The sequence below is a fragment of the Stegodyphus dumicola genome, chromosome 10 (assembly GCF_044657685.1).
Source record: "Stegodyphus dumicola isolate Sdum_Otavi_A_Nest chromosome 10, ASM4465768v1".
Taxonomy (NCBI): Eukaryota; Metazoa; Arthropoda; class Arachnida; order Araneae; family Eresidae; genus Stegodyphus; species Stegodyphus dumicola.
Window position 1 is genome coordinate 84,996,439 of NC_140777.1, and position 16,928 is coordinate 85,013,366.

Here is a 16,928-nt window from a genome sequence, read left to right on the forward strand (position 1 = left end):
TTAAAAAAATGTTTCTTTGCTTAATATGGTGTAGGAAACCCGTTGGCATCCAAAACAGCTTACAGTCTTCTCGGAATGGATAAATACAGTTCCTGTATGTTTGCCAAGGGAATATTATACCATTCTTCCTGCAAAACGGTGGCAAGTTCAGATAACGATGTTGGCGGTGGATAACGAGAACGCACTTTCCGTTCCAATGTAGACAAAGGTTCGATAATATTCAGGTCTGGTGACTGTGGTGGCCAGGGAAGATGGGACAACTCATCCTCGTGCTCAGAAAACCAGTCCTGGACAATGTGAGCTGTGGGAACAGGAGCTTTGTCGTCTTGGAAGACACCATCACCATCGGGGAACAAAGTTTGTACCATGGGATGAACTTGATCGGCCAAAATGTTCACATAAGTCTTGGCAGTCATGTGCCCTGACACAGTTATCATGGGGCTAGGAGAGAACCACGATATGGCTGCCCAAACCATAACAGAACCCCAGCCATGTTTCACTCTTGGCAACAAGCAGTCTGTATTATAGGCTTGAGATGACGTTCTCCAGACGTAAACTCGGCCTGAAGTGGAAAACAATGCGAAAGAAGAATCGTCAGACCATATTACTGGCTTCCACTGCTCTATAGTCCAGGCTTTATGACTTAAACACCACCTTTTCCTGTTACGGGCATTAGCATCACTGATGAGTGGCTTCTCAATTGCAGCACGGCCAGCAATTCCCTGTTTATGAAGCTCCCTTCTAATTGTTTTGGTACTCACAGGGTTCGGTAACACAACATTCATTTCAGCAGTAACTTTTGCAGCTGTGGTCTTCTTATTTTTCGTCGCAATTGCCCTTAATGATCGTCTGTCACGATCACTCAGGACACACTTTCGTCCGCGCTGTGATTTAGCAGATGATGTTTCTCCGCTTTTCAAATATGCGGAATAAATCTTCGATACAGTACCTCTTGAAACACTAAACACCTCGGCTACCTTGCTTACGGAAGCACCTACCATACGTGCTCCAACAATTTGCCCACGTTCGAAGTCTGTTAACTCTGACATAATGCAATGACAACCTCACATAACAGTACTCCGACAACAACTGAACTGTTTAGCACATTTACGAAGTTGTGTAGGTGGCGTCAGTAGTCAAAAACGCCAGTGCCACCTACATATTTCATTAAAATCAATCTTTCTTTTCAAACATGCATTTCACAAGGTGTTTCCATATTTTTGTCCATCCACTGTATTTCAATGTGTCAGCAACAGAGTATGTGATATGTATGTTCAATACAAAATTTTGTATTTATGCTGTCCTAGGTTCTAATACATAAAGTTCGTACTGTATCTGAATGCTGTAATATATCTGTACATGTTTATATCTTTTATTTATGGTACCTAATTAATACTAAGGATTCCGCGTACCTCAATGGCATGCTTCTTGTAAAATTTAACTATCACGATAATATCAATATGAGTGAGAGTATGTATACTTTTATTTGTTTCGGAATATTTAGGTATGTAAGTGTGCATATATCTGTATATGAGTTGGTATTTATATGTATACACATATACTTTGATTGTACTCTTCTTCATGTTCCTTGTATGCACATGTATATCTCTTTTTTTGTATTTTATAAATGTCGTCTGCTCAGCCGGGGCTGCCCAAGGCTGCGGCCTGGTATCTAGTGGTTGACTCCCGCCGAGTTGGTAACCAATTCTGCATGGATATATCTATACCTGTGTCGGAAGCCAACTCAGCGGTTTTCCTCCCCTAACCACTCTACCGTCTGGGCGGTTAATAGTATAGTTATGTAGCATATTGCTCTTTCTTTTTATAATAGATAAATGTTTTACCTGCGCTTATGTTCGTAGTGTTTTCTATACATATAAATGCAAAAAACAATTGATAATTCAAGTAGATCCAAAAACAAATTAATCGGAAAATTTCAAAAATATCATCATTGTAATCTGTAAATAGAACTGTTGTTCTTTTAATGGCGGTAAAGCCTTTTATTCCTGATAATGCATTCAAATTGTTCTTTAATAAATGAAGTGTTCTAAGATTCCTTAACTAAAAATTGTGTTAAGAGTTTTTTCGCGAGTGTGATATGTTTTACATTTCGAATAACTTATTGTATGTAATACCCAATGTAAAATTTATATTTCTGGATTCTAATGTAAATTAATTTTAGCGAAAGTTAAAAAATGGTTTTCAGTTTACATAAAAAGATTAAAACATTGATATTTTTTTTCATGAACTATGGTTAATTTTAAAACTGAAATTAACGTATTAGAAAAGAACACGTCATATAACAAACGTTAAAGAAACTAATAATGAACAATATGACTAAGCATAACATGAGTAAATTTTCCATTTGTATTTCGCAAAAATAATGAATTTTTTCCCATTTAAGCACATGTTTCTCCGTCTCCATTTTCATTCCTGCAACTAAAGAAGATGCTTTTATTTTAACAGCCGAATCTATAACTCTTTTAAATTTACTCATGTTATTTTTTTTTATTATTCAGTATTAGCCTAAAAGTGTAATTTGCCCAGAAAGGCTATTTATTTTGTTTTGGCATTTTGCGTTGGCTCATTATAAATGGCGTTTCACATTTCAAACTGCTGCCACCAAATATTAGAGCCCTGCATTATATTTAAAGGAACTAAATAATGAAGAGTCTGCATAAATTTATGTATGTTTCTCGCATTGTGAAAAAAACAACAGTACCTAGAGCCATCAAATAAATAAACCTAGAGCCATAAATAATTCTAATTTTGAATAACGTACGTTTCCAACCGAATATGGGCATCTGGAAGCCCAAATTGGGAATTTGTTTTATTGTCTACTTCAAATTTTGTAAAGCATTTATGAGTTTTGGGTTAAGAAACTCAACGATTTCAAAGCGAGCAATGGCAACACTGCAGGGAAAAAAAATTATCTCCAGCGCGCGAGCCTGTGTATCGGATATTCTAAAGATATGTTCTTTTTAAATTATTTTTTATATTGCTGTTGAATTGTATTTTATGGTTTAAGTGCGAAGAACATATTATTTAATAAATAAAGGTAATACACAAAAAAATTGAAAAACGCCGCTATGGACAAAATATAAAATCTTAAACCTTTCATATTTTTTTTAGTTTTTAAAAAAGATGGTTATAGATTGAGAAAATTCCATTGATATCAGGCTCCTCTGCATTTAAAATAGAAATGACTAATTTGTTACTATATTTTCTTTTTAAGTAAAATTTAAAATATATAAATTTGCCACAGAAAAAAATCTATTAAGCTAGTATTTGCAGTTTGCAGCGAAATACATGTATTATCTTTATTCTGCATTCTTAATTAAATCTCGTAGTTTTGTGAAAGCAAACGTTTGTTGCATTTTATGAAACTCAGAGCTTTGAACTTCCTTAATAAATTCTTGAACTCAGATGAATATGGTAGTCTTGAATGTAGTCTAAAACAGTACTCTAAAATCTCAGTCTAATAATGAAATGTCTATTTACAAACAACTTATCCTTTTTTTACAGATTCAAATACCCATTACCATGAATTTGCTGCTAATTTCCCTCTTCATTCTCCTTGGAGCTGGAATTTTTGCTGTTCTCGAAGATTGGGATTTACTTAGTTCTGGATATTTCACATTTATTACGTTAACGACCATCGGATTCGGTGACTATTACCCTGGAAAAGCATTTCAAGGTTACAAAGGAAGCATATGTGAGTAAAAAATGAGTTTTCTTGTACTAGCTTTAGGTCACTCATTTTTACTTCCTTGTATGTATGTATTTCGCATAGCTCAAGAACGAGTAGCCGTAGAACGTTGAAATTTTGTATATGGGACTGCTATAGCATGTAGTTGTGCACCTCCCGTTTTCTTGCAATCGACTGCACCAATCATATATAATATATATATGTTCTCGGCAAAGTGTAAAATCCCACATATTAAAAAATATCTAGGTATTTTATAGAATGCCGAAAGCTGACCGGCAATGCCTGAAATGATTAAACATTTCACACATTACCTAGGCATTCTATAGAATGCCAAATGACAGACCGGCAAAAGAGTAAAATGCATGTCCGAATCGTTTCGAAGAACAGAAATTATTTACCAGAAGTTAATAGGTGATGTGAAAAAGGCCAAAACGACTGCTAAGAAAGAATCATGGGGACTATTGATTGCTGAATCGCTATGTTGTGATGTTTTTTAAAAACAAAAGTAAACGCATTGTGAAATCTATGACCATTTTTTCCTGAATTGAATTCCCGTTGTCAGGTAGATCTTATTGATTTTCAATCTCAGCCAGAAAGAAAATAAACAAAGTTATTGTCCTGTACCAAGATCATCTCACTACTTTTTTACGTATTTTGAATAATAATAAAATTTTAAAAGCAGTCTTTCATTATTTTTTCAAAATAATATTTGTCCTTTTTGAACACGACCTTTTTTTCATTCTTTGCCTAAAGAGCATTTTTCATTCTACAGAACGACTAGTGTTATATATAATGCCTAGCTAATGTATATAATAATTCTCATATTTCGTACTTCGCTTAAAAATATTAGGCATTCTATAATATGCCTAGGTATTCTATAGAATGCCGGAGTTTCATGCATTGCCGGTAATATATATGTATATATATATTCCCACGCTGTTGCCTAGCTCGGTGAGCTTAATATTTTTATTCTTATATGTTAGTAAACTGTGCATTTTTTACTTTAAATGTGATTTAATTATGTGAATTTTATGTTCCGATTAAGGTTGTTATGCCTTTAGTTCATCTGCATGCAAGAGTTGTAGAATTATCAACAATTTAAAGTTTAAGTGGCGAATTAAGCCTAATGAATCGTCATTTGTTTACATTTGAAACTCAGTAGAATAATGAATTAAGTCAGTTTCTACACCTTCAATATCTTTTGCCGAGGGGGACCAAAAGTAAATTTTCATTTGTGTGCACCGAAAAATATGTCTTCTTGCCCGCTGGCCGAATTGCTTGTTTTTGCATAAAAAATGTAATTTTAAATTTTAACTGTATTTGGTATTTTATATTTTTCTTTACTTTACAATTTTTAATGAAAATGTTTTGAGTTTTTAATGCATATTTGCTTTGCCACGAAGTGAGAACTGAATTATTTGAATGAGAAATATATCTTTAGTGAAATTCCAGGAAATAAGTTTAAATGAAATGCAGCAAAAAATGTGTATAATTTAATGCGCTATACCAAGGAAGTCATGTAATATCCGAATCATATTTTTAACTATCACTTAAACATTTTCTAGTATATTAATCTAATATTAGCAATAGATTTTTGAATTATTTCTTATACTGAAAGAGAAAATCTTCATATCTGTGATATTTTTATCACTGAAATTAGCTTTAGATTATATTCCGTGCTCTTATTAATTATGCGCATCTTTCTCATTAATTATTCTAAAAAGAGCTGGAAGCAAATTAGCTTTAAGCAAAATATTCCAAAGAATATTTTACTTAATTTTGACTAAGTGAATGTAACCGTAACAGTTTTTAACTTCTATCCTATACTTCTTTCTATAATTAAAGAGAAAGACTAAATTTGTTATTTTAATTACTAGAATTAGAGATTATCACTGCTCATGCTTTTACTTATATTTAATTAAGCATAAAACTTTAGTTAATCTTTTCGCGCCAAAATTTAAATAAAGTTTCCTCGCAAATAAAACCAGAAAGAAGCTTTTAAAATCTCAGTTATTTTAAGGAAAAATAACTGAGATAATGTTGTTACAGCAAGGACTCGGAAATCACCATTTAAATTAAATTTTATGAAGAAAAGAAAACAAATCCTATAGTTTAAACGAAGTTAATTTCGCAAATTATGTCAAGCCTGTCATCGCCGTAGAATACATCATGTCCAGATCTGTCAAGATTACCATTAATGTGTGTAATGGGTATGGAAGTTCTGCAAAAATATTCAGGATGTAAGTAAAAATATGCGTATTCGTATTCCTGCATAATTTAAACAAAATAGACCCTCATTTACATTTCTGTTAGATTACGGAATTAATTTAGTGAAATGCGCTAAGATAAGCTTATTTGGTATTTTCTTAATTTAATCTTGAATGTCTGTCAGAGAAACTCTTCACTTCGGAATGGGCGGTGGTGTCTGAATTATTTATTATAAGCAGAAAGGCTTTTAAAATTAATTTTCCTCCAGAAAATATAAAAGTTTTTTTTTTTTTTTTTTTTTTTTTTTTTTTTTTTTTTTATTATTATTATTATTATTTCAAACCTCTTTTCGCAGGGAAAGTTAAAATGCTTTTAAATTAATTCTTTGCATCTCTCTGTATATATATATATGTGTGTGTGTGTGTGTGTGTGTGTGTGATGTACCAGCTTTTGTCGTAGCTTAAATTATCAAACGATAAGTTTAAAAAACAGGATCCATTTATTATTGGTCAGGAGAAATAGCAGTTACAAAATCAGATATCCGGAGTAAATAAAAAAGAACTACTAATAATATTTTGTATGAAGGTTTACTGCATCGTGACATTTAAGGAAAAGCCCCGATATTCTTTTGCGAGTCGTTTTATAGCCTCTGGAAAGGCGGAGTTTCCAAGAAATGACGTCAGCCTCGTCAGCCAATCCAATTCGCTTTAAATATTTCCAGAACATTCTAAAACTGTACGTGTAGAAAAGGCGGTAAAAACAACTTGACTACGGGGCTGTGGATTTAATTCCTTCAAAAAAGAGAACGTCGCCATTAAAAAATAAAAAGAACATACAGTTAGAATTTTAAGTGTATTCTTGACTATGGAATTTTATTATTACAAATATATATATATACATATATATAATATCTACCCTACATGCTTAAAACTAAATAATACAAATACGGTGCAACATAATGTAGTCTACCTTGATTTACATATTATTGATTACAATTTATTAAAAGTTTACGACAAAAGAAGAGAATTCAATTTTTCAACACTAAAATTAACCAACTGGAATTCAAATATATCCAAAAGAGTCATCCTCAACACAATCTATTCACAGCTACTTAGAATTAAAATAATCTGCAATACAGCAAAACATCTTCAAGAAGAAATACTATACTTCGTGACAATCTTGAAAGATAACCTCATTCCTCAAAAAGTAATTAAAAATACCTTTAAAAAAGCTGGCATTAGCCTTACTAATTTTTAGATTTTTTGAATTAGATAATGATATTTTATACTTAAAGCCCAGTGGGACGGTATAAAGTGGATGGCTGATTCTGAGAATCTAATGTATAAATGTACATATAATTCTTGTCACTAGGTGATCTTTCCTCCAAAAATTTGGCACAATACTTTTAATACTATTGTTTAAATAGTTTTAAGTTACTTTGATGGCCATTTCTACTACTATTATTAACAAACGGGCCTTTTCGTTTCGTGAAGCTTGATCGCCCTCTAGCTTGAAGAATTACGACTTTCATTAACAAATTACTATTTTTTCCATTTTTCTCTCACTTTTGTGGCCATGTTAAGTAATTTTTAGCTGAATTAGATATTTTCACTTTTGCACCAGTCCTTCTTCTTAAAATTACTTGACAGACGCCATTTTGAACTTTTTCCACGTCTTTTGCCTCCTTTGGCTTTAGGCGGGTTCCCGCCAGCGGACAGTCTCTTGACATTGGCTATTGCTCAGTGACTCTCCTTTCCTACGTCTCCTTTCTCCTTTCTACTCCTTTCCTACGTCACACGACAAGTTGTGTTTTTTCTTTCTCCTTTCCTACGTCACACGACAAGTTGGAGAGCGATGAAAAGCGCAGAAGGGAAATACAACCCCTTTTTTGTTTTCCTACTTGCCAGAGAAGACAGCATTGCTACAAGTCTGATTTTTAACATTTTTTTTTTTTTTTTAATTTTCTTGGTCTTAGCAAAACCCACGTTGTTGGTTGTTTTATTGTTTCCTTGTTCCTTTAAATTTAATTTCAGATTCATTTATAAAATTTTAATTCTTTAAGCTTGCAGGTTCAGCCCGTACGTTATTGTATATTTTGAGTAATAGTATACAGCTATTTATTTTTATTTTTATTATTGCTGTACATCGGAATTGCATTTACAGTTTTAATTCTTTAAGCTTTCAGGTCCAGCCCGTACGTTATTGTATATTTTGACTAATAGCATACCGCTATTTATTTTTATTTTTATTATTGCTGTACATCGGAATTGCATTTACATTTTTTACACCTTAATGTGTCAATTTATGCGGACGCGTCGGGAAAATTGGAACAGAGAATTGAAACTAAAAAAAAATTTTTGGACAGTTTATTTAATTAATTAAAAAATTTTGTAACACAAAGTTTCAATTGTCTGTTTCGGCGAAACGCGTAATGGAGTTAGCTTGGTTCGATGTTCACTCAGAAATTTCCCTTGAAAAGCCAGAGTGGACCTCGAATTGGGCTAATTTTTTCCGCTTTTTAATTTTCAATATTTTTTGCCTTTAACTTGTTCCATCGATTGGTTTTCTACTATGTTTTATTTTTTTGCCTTTAACTTGTTCCATCGATTAGTATTTTACTGTGTTTTATAATTTACATTTTATTTCGCATGTAGCCTTATATATTACTTCATTCAATTTGATTAGTTTTTTAATACTGTGTTAAAATTTCCGAAAATATTTAATATATAGTTTTTTTATTCGAACTTGTAAATAACTGCTGAATATGCATATGTTGGATTTTTCTTGGAGCCACAGCTTTTGGTAACTTTTTGGCGAGCTAACTACAATTTCTCTTCACATTTCCTTAATTTTTGCGGCACACTGCGCAAAATATTTTGACCAAAATTGGTCTTTTTTGTATTGTTCTTACAACTTTGCTTATATATATATATATATATATATAAGAAGAATGTCTGTTTGTGTGTTTGTTTGTTCGCGATACACTCAGTCACTACTGTAGCTATCTTCACCAAATTTTCTACAATTATTTTTTGGGTCTTGGGAAAGGTCGACATCCACTTTTTTCAAAAACAAAATTCAATATGCATATATTTTACTCTAATTTAACAAACTTCTGATTAAAAACTCAGCGATCTGTGAGATTTGCATTGCCACTCTGAAAAAGCGTTAAGCGTTTTTCAAATTTAATCAGAATACTCGGCGATATAAAAAAATTGTGTTTCCTCTGAGGGAAACGCACTTATATTAATTTGTCTCGAATTTAATAAAAAAACCTCGGCAATTTAAAAGAAATGTGTATCTCTGTCCAAATTAACATATATCCAAGTGTGCTATCGTTCAGCAAAGTGTAAAATATTTCATTTTTCACGCAGTAATACACACGCATCAACATACGCGTTATTGCATCACACGCATTTTCTTTGCTTTTGAAAGTGAATTTGTAATAGTCGCTGCATAGCGTTACTTTTGCTGTAAAATCAATTATGCCACCTAGAGCGAAAATCGGTTGTTCGATTTGCTTCTTAAGCACGATAGAGAAAAGGCATCATGAGCTTCAGAAGCAAACTGGCAAAGGGAAGCAAAACTGGAAAACGTTCGAGTACATACTGCTCAAGCTAGTTCGTATGAAACAAAAGGGCAACGGGAAGCAAGATTGGAAAATATTCGAGTACGCATTGCTTGATCTAGAAGAACATTGCACACTGATTTAAATCTTGGTGCATTCCATTATGATGCTATGATTACAGGCTTCATCCAAGTATGGTCATTGGAAAGATAGATAAATTGTTATGTATTGCAGAGCCCTCAAATTTAAGAATGAAGCACCAGGGATTTTGCTGTATGGGTAGAAAGTGAAATTGTCCGCACCAGATGGAAAAAAAAAAAATATTCTGTATCCAAAAGTATTTCAATAAACAGAACTAAAACACAAGCATTTTTTTCCCTTTAAGTAGCACTACAACCCATGCTGAGTAACAGCTAGTTTGAAATAAATGTTCCCATAAATTTTAAATACTTATGCTAATAGCCATTCGATATTTTTAACTACGCCTCTCTGTTCTTATTACTGAAATTCGAATAAGTTGGCTACTTAGTAGTTTGGCCCTCAGGCTAAAAATGTCTCACCTTTTAATGTGGAGAAATAATACAAGACAGTAATATACTACAAGCAGCTAAAAATGCTTTTTTAAATTCCTCGGTAAAAGTCTGTTCATAGTGCTTACTGTTTTCATTTGGTGAATTTGTGTCTTGGAAAAAAAAAAAGAAAGTATTGTTACGAAATGTACAGGCGCGGTAAGATGGCTTTCCTGCAAAGCAGTTTTAGGGTTGCCATAAAATGGCAAGAAAAGGCAGGGTTGCCACATTTGGCGAGAAATCGCCCATTTGGCGACATTTGGCGACGAAATCAGCGATATGCCATGATCGGATGGAGAACCTTCTGGAACGAATTCTTACCGGTTTAGCCCAGAATGTTCTCGAACACAAGCCGAAAACTATATAAACCCTGCTGGTCCGCAGTCAGTTAGTATGTGTGCCTCGTCTAGCGAGCTAGTAGTCAGTCATTGAGCGAGTGTCTCGAAGTCTAGCGCCGAGTTGGTCGTCGAGTGCATCGAGAGAGTCTTTTAGTGCATCGCGAATTAGTGCATCGTCGAGTTTTGTCTTAGACTGTGCTGAGTCGAGAGCTATACTCTTGTGTATCGTCGAGTGCATCGCGTGGAGAGTCTCGAGAGTACGTGGAGTTCCGAGAACGCGCAAACAGAGTCGGAAGCTGTAGTTTGGTGCTTTGCAGTGAAGCTATCTCCACCGTTATTGTCTGACAGTGTGAAGGCTGTGTCGCTGATTGTTCCAGCGTGTTTAGAGTAGATTTTCGAAGACTGTAAAAAGTGTTATTGGAGCTGTCCTGATTAATATTGGCTAAATAAAGTGTGCTTCGATACTTCATCACGTGTCGTCGTTATTCACTCCAAATCTACGAACCCCGTACGTAAAAACTGGTGTCAGAAAAGGAAAACGCTACAGTATTATAATTTGTAAGAAAAATATTTTGTAAATTTCGAAGGTAAACAATTCAGAGAAAAAACATTCACAGCTATGACTTAAATAATTATTTTTTCCTTTCCATAAAATAAGTAAATTAATTTCCATTTGGCATTAATTTACATTGAAATAATATTATAACACATTTTTTTTTTCTTGCTATTTTCTTGGTAATTTCGATCAGCTCATTTTCTAGGATCTAGTTTTCTATGCTTTCATAAAATGTACCTACACCTACCTACGTGTTCGCAAAGTCTTGATGTTGACTATAACCAAGGAAAAGGTGTGAAAGGCCCTTTATTTCAACGCAATATAGTTTACAGATGGTATGGACTTACATGCTTACGGACACCGACCACTTGCGGTGAGAACTTAAAAGATACATAATACTAAATGTAAAGTTAGGAGTAGTAAGGGGCTACATAATTCAGTTTAATCTAACAGGTGGACTCAGAATCTACACCGCCAGGATAATAATTTGGTAGCAAGAATGCGAAGCCGATATTTAAGGTTAACAGCTGGAAGAAATAGCAGCGTGGGCTCACAATAGCGAAACCACGCTCTGACTAAACCTTTCGCTACATCAATTTAAATACCCTCGTTCAACCTAGCTAACTTACATCTTAACGAAAAAATGCGAAGGGAATAAGAGAATGTAGAAAAGGCTAACAAATTAAAATAACGATTAAGTAAAAATATTATCTTCGAAGAAGAAGAAGATACCTTCGGAGAATGGTCGACCTTTGGAGAAGGTCCCTTCTTCCTCTACCCTAAACCTCTCGACTGGACCTTCGGCTCGTCGCATATTTAGAGTTCCCCCATGCCGCATAGACACTGTACATTTACAAACATCCATGCCTTCTCCGGGATTCGAACCCAACCCTTCGGTACAACAGTCAGCCTCGGTTGGGCGACAAAAACAGCGTTGTTGCATTAGTGTCACAGAGTCTCATGAACTGCCTTATTTCCAGGATAAAGTCGCGTTGTGAATGCTGTTTGACTTGAAACCATATCCCGCATTAGCCTTTTCTTTTATTCCACTTTGCAAACTTTGCCTTAGACCTTCCTGTGGCAATGAGCCTTAAGCACGATCAAGTAAGTGTACCATGACTTTTTGTACGGTATACTTGTTCGTATCATATGAATCTATGTACTTATGTTAACACCAAATTTCAATAAAATTTGCCCATCAGTTCTGGAGATTTAAAAGACCAAATATGAAAATTTTCTGAATTTTGAACTTTAGCGTATAACAAAGACATAAGTTTTAGTTTTTTCATTCCACATAATATATTCTAAATATGGCTGTTTTTAATTTTTGTAAAATAATAGTAATAGTAGGATATTTACTTTTCATGTGTTACCTGTGCGTATTTTGTATTTTTTTGTTGTATTTGCTGTTTCCTGATATTCTTTTGTTAATAAAACCCACAAAAACGGTATTTTCTCTATTACATGCTTTCTAATCATATTCATAATTAGTCAATTCTATCTTATGCTGTGTAAACGCGTGATTATTTCTTTGGTGGATGAAGCGTTTACTTTCAGTATAATGCAGATAGCCTTATAACGCTAGAATTCCCGTTCTGTTTCTTGCTCTATAACGAAGAAACTTTTTTTATGTACGTGTTCCATCATACGTTTTTTCATTCAACGAGCATGACAGCCATTCATTCAACCATTCTTTCAGCAAGATGACAGCATAAAATTTAAAAAGGGATACTTAACTTAAAGTGTGTCATTTCAAAAGCAAAAAGACAAATCCTGATGAAGAACGTGGAAAAGACAAATAAATAAAAATTCTGAGAAGATATTTGAGAAGCTTCTTCACAGAAATTTTTTCTTTTCCACGAAAAGAAAGACAAATTCCTTTCAAAAAGCAGCTTGAAAGATGAAATAAAGCAAGAAAAAGCAAAAAGATGGAAATCATAATATGCAGGAAAAGAAAATGCTTAAAGTTCCTGTGGTAAAGTGATTGTTCAAGGGTTAAGTATTTCAAACAAATATTTGTAATTAAATTTTTAAAAAAGCGTTTGACCCTTTTTTTAAGAAATGTGGAATGAGCACGACATTTAAGTAAGCAATTTAACTTTTAAGTACTTTGCACGTGCGTTATTTGCTTTCGGTGAGTTATTAGCATACAAGGGAAATAATACTGCCCAACTTATTGCTATGAATTCTGAAGGACTGCCTGTGCATTCATGACTCAAATTAAGAAATAATGTAGTTTCTGCAGACTGTAAAAATTTCATCTATGGAACGTCATTTGGTAGAAACACCCCTCTTTTCAAACTTTTTTTGGAAAAGGTGTTTGAAAGTTGCAGTAATTGAATTTGGCTCTCAGTGGATGTAGTCAGATCTCTGCCAAAGAGCTGTGGGAAATGTCCTCATTTGAGCAACATATTCGTGTTGTGTTGCAAACGGACTTAAAACATCTTTAGACGATTTCGTGTGAAAACTTGATCTAGAAAATAAGCTTGGGTTTCTTAATCAGCTTAGGTTACAGATCATTGCCTTGCCACAGTCACTTTACCTGTCAATTTCCACACCCCTCTGATCTCGCTTTTCTTTCTTGGCAACATGGTTTTATAGGTTGAACTTTTACCGACAATGAAACAACGTCCAATCTGTAATAGATATGTTACGGTGAAACACCGAAATCTGGAGAATGTCGACTTTCACCGGTGAATGTCAACATTCACATAGTCGCTTGGTGTATGTTCGAAGTATTTTCCAAATACTCTTATTTCTGACTTACACCGGTCAATGTCGACATTCACCATGTACTAATGGTGAATGTTGAACATAAAAGAATATTATATTTTCTTCTCCGTAATTCAGTCGCGAAAAAACGCACTTCAAACCTAAAATAAGAACATAAGAACATAAAACACACAGTACGTTCAAAATGAGAAAGGAAAATAATAGAAGTTAAAAACTTACTTAATTATACAGTACGTTCTAAATGAGAAAATAAAATAATAGTCATAAAAGTCTTACTAAATTATGTGATTCAAATCTTATTTATTGCAACAACTTAAACTATTATGGCACTTTATGCCCTCTCTTTTCGACCTACACCAGAGCATATCTGTGATTGTCGACATACACCGGTGAGGGTCCGAATGTACAAGAATGTAATACAATATTCGATCTTTCACCGACGTATTTGGTGAATGTTGACATTCTCCGGTGAAAGTCGACATTCTCCAATTTCGGTCTTTCACGGTAACAGATACATTCCACCAGTGCTTCCAGGAATGTCAGTAATACTACAACAGTGCATGTATTCCGAAAAATTTTGTTTTCGGGGAGGACTTTCTAAAGGAAGCTGGCTCGTATACATGTTATATATGACGAAAACCACGAAAACGTCCATGCAGCTAGCCCGTTCGCGGGATTCGAACCTCGGACCGAAATACCAGTGTTCAGCAACTTTACCGCTCGGCCGCTGGGAAAAACTGAAACGAAGGATAATTAAAAAAAAATTATCATGCAGTCAAAATTACACGACGTATAATTAGTTTTCTATGAGGATTCAGGAACTGTATAACGTCAGAGGAACTGAAAAACCTAAGCATGGGTTTCTCATAACATAGATGAAAACATTTTATTTTTTCTCTGAAATTACCTTTTGTTTGCATCCTGTGAAAGCGATTTAGATCCCATAACTCCAACAAATATTTTTTTAGATTCAGTTCTACGTAATTCAAAACATGATTTTCTTTAACACCCCGCCCCCTTTTTCCCCTAAGCTTTTTAATATGCTGAGGAACAATTTACTAATTAGAACTTTCTTTGCAAAGAGTCATTACAGAAGTTTAACCAGCAGTCATCTTGCATACAAGACCTTCTTATATTCTGAATAATATTATACTGCAAGACATTATTTTCTTTCCCTCCCTTATTTCCCTAAGATAAGGATCATCCTTAAGCAAATTTCAATTTAAAATCATAGTGCAAATTATTATAATCTTAATTAAAAGATACATGAAATACATTTAATACCTTGATTGAAATTCTTACGAAAACCGAACCAAAATTGGCCTTCTGCATTTTTTCTATTAAAATGAGTCGTTATTTTAGTTCATTGCGATCTTCTAGCGTGTGACGTCAAAATTTCATTGTTCGCTGTTATTAATACCATTTTTTTATTCTTGTTCAAATTATCTTTAGTTAAATATTATTTTACAATATTACAAGTGGCAAATGCTTGTCTAAAAAAAGTTTAAATTATTATCTTCTTTCACTGCATTATTAATTATCTCTTACTCTTCTACCTGTTCAATCGTTTTCGAAAATCTTCATACTCTATGAACGATACCAGCACGAAAATAATATGCAAAATTTGTTGAAGAGGATGTTGAGAACAACTATTATTAACATTGGAAAATGCAACAAGTGAAACCAAGCAACCATTTTTTGGTGTAGTAAATTACCCCTTTTCTATGATGTGATTCCAAGAAAAGAAGGATAACATTATTATTTTTTAATTTTCAATTGAAAATCCCCAAAATCAAAGCCAAATTTCTCTTCGGATCTTCAAAATATTTCATTGAATTATTTTGGGGTTTTAAACATACGTGTATAACAATCAGAACCACGTAGTCCGAAACGTGAAAACGAGGAACGTATAAGCAGCATATGTATAAATGGACATTATATGATTTAGATTTTTGCACACATAATTAAAGTATATCTTTGTGTATCTACTTTTTAGGTAATATATATTATATTTCCTTCTTATATTTACTTACAAAGTATGTTTCCTAAGATTCATCGAAGGTTATTTTTGAGTTAATGATTAAATATTTGTCAATAGTTTATTCCTAAAACATATGCAATTTATACCTATATTCCCTATAGTTAATTCAGGGCGTAAATACTTTATGTTTCAATAGGTAAACCTTTAACTTCCTGTTTAACAGTATCCTTATAAAGGCGAGTTTATTTTTGCCACTATAAAGAGAAAACGCTTCATAGGATCGGTGCTAAAGTATGAAACGTTATTTCAGAAAATTGGAATTGTTGCCATGCTGAAAGAAAAACTTACCTAAGTTCTTATAATATCATAAATTATATTAACCGTATAATTAGCTGTTGAATTCTGTATCTTTCTTCCCCATAAGATGAAAACTATAATTATTATTACTTATTACTGTTGTATATGGCTGTATTCTTTTCCTTGCAGCTAAAACTCTTACTTTGATGGGTTGTTGTTTCTACATGATGCTGGGTATGGCTTTAGTGAGTATGTGCATCAACTTAATGCAAGAACAATTAACGCAGAAAGTGAAATGGGTAGCAACTGAAATTGGACTCATACGTCAACCGGACATCGAAGATACGGAAGAAGAGAAACCTATCACTAATCTTAGTGAACACGATTCCAGGAAATCTCTGCGTGAATGAAATTTTATGTTTGTGACAAATTAGAGATCACCTGTATATTTTTATGGCTCAAGCATGTAATGTAAACCACTTAATACTGAATATAAAAAATGTTGTTTTCTGCCATTTTGTATTTCACACGAAAAACAATTAGAAAATAAATATTCACATATAGCACAGAATTTTTTTCCAATGAATTCGAATTTTTAATGTTATACGTATGTATTTAATACATTGCAAATATTTCACGTAAATTTCGTATTTTGTAGAATTAAATGTTTTACACTATTTGATTAAGACACTTGGTTACAATACCAATGTTTATAGATTAAAAACTTAGTTTAGACATTTTTGGAACGATTTCGGTAAAGAATTGAGAAAAAAACTAACATTTTGGAATAATAATTTCTGACAACAGCTTATTATTTGAAATGCGAAATATTATAATATTTTTAATTCATTTCCCTTTCAAAATATGAGATGTAATCAAGCTGTAAAGTAAATGATACATTTCTGCGCTTCAGAAGACAAACATTCTATTTTATTATTCCAAAACGTTGTGCAATGCATGGTATTAAAA

General features: G+C 33.3%; 1 protein-coding gene across 2 annotated transcripts in view; it reads left to right on the top strand.

Annotated features, from left to right (window-relative positions):
• LOC118186304 (TWiK family of potassium channels protein 7-like) overlaps positions 1-16,474 on the top strand; it is a 35,172-nt gene extending 18,698 nt beyond the window's left edge. For both annotated transcript variants that reach the window (XM_035356388.2, XM_085826081.1), the window contains exons 4-5: positions 3,526-3,715; positions 16,149-16,474. In XM_035356388.2, the coding sequence (XP_035212279.1) occupies positions 3,526-3,715; positions 16,149-16,369 (411 nt within the window). In that variant the 3' untranslated portion in view covers positions 16,370-16,474. The remainder of the gene's footprint in view (positions 1-3,525; positions 3,716-16,148) is intronic.
• Positions 16,475-16,928: the final 454 nt, after the last annotated feature.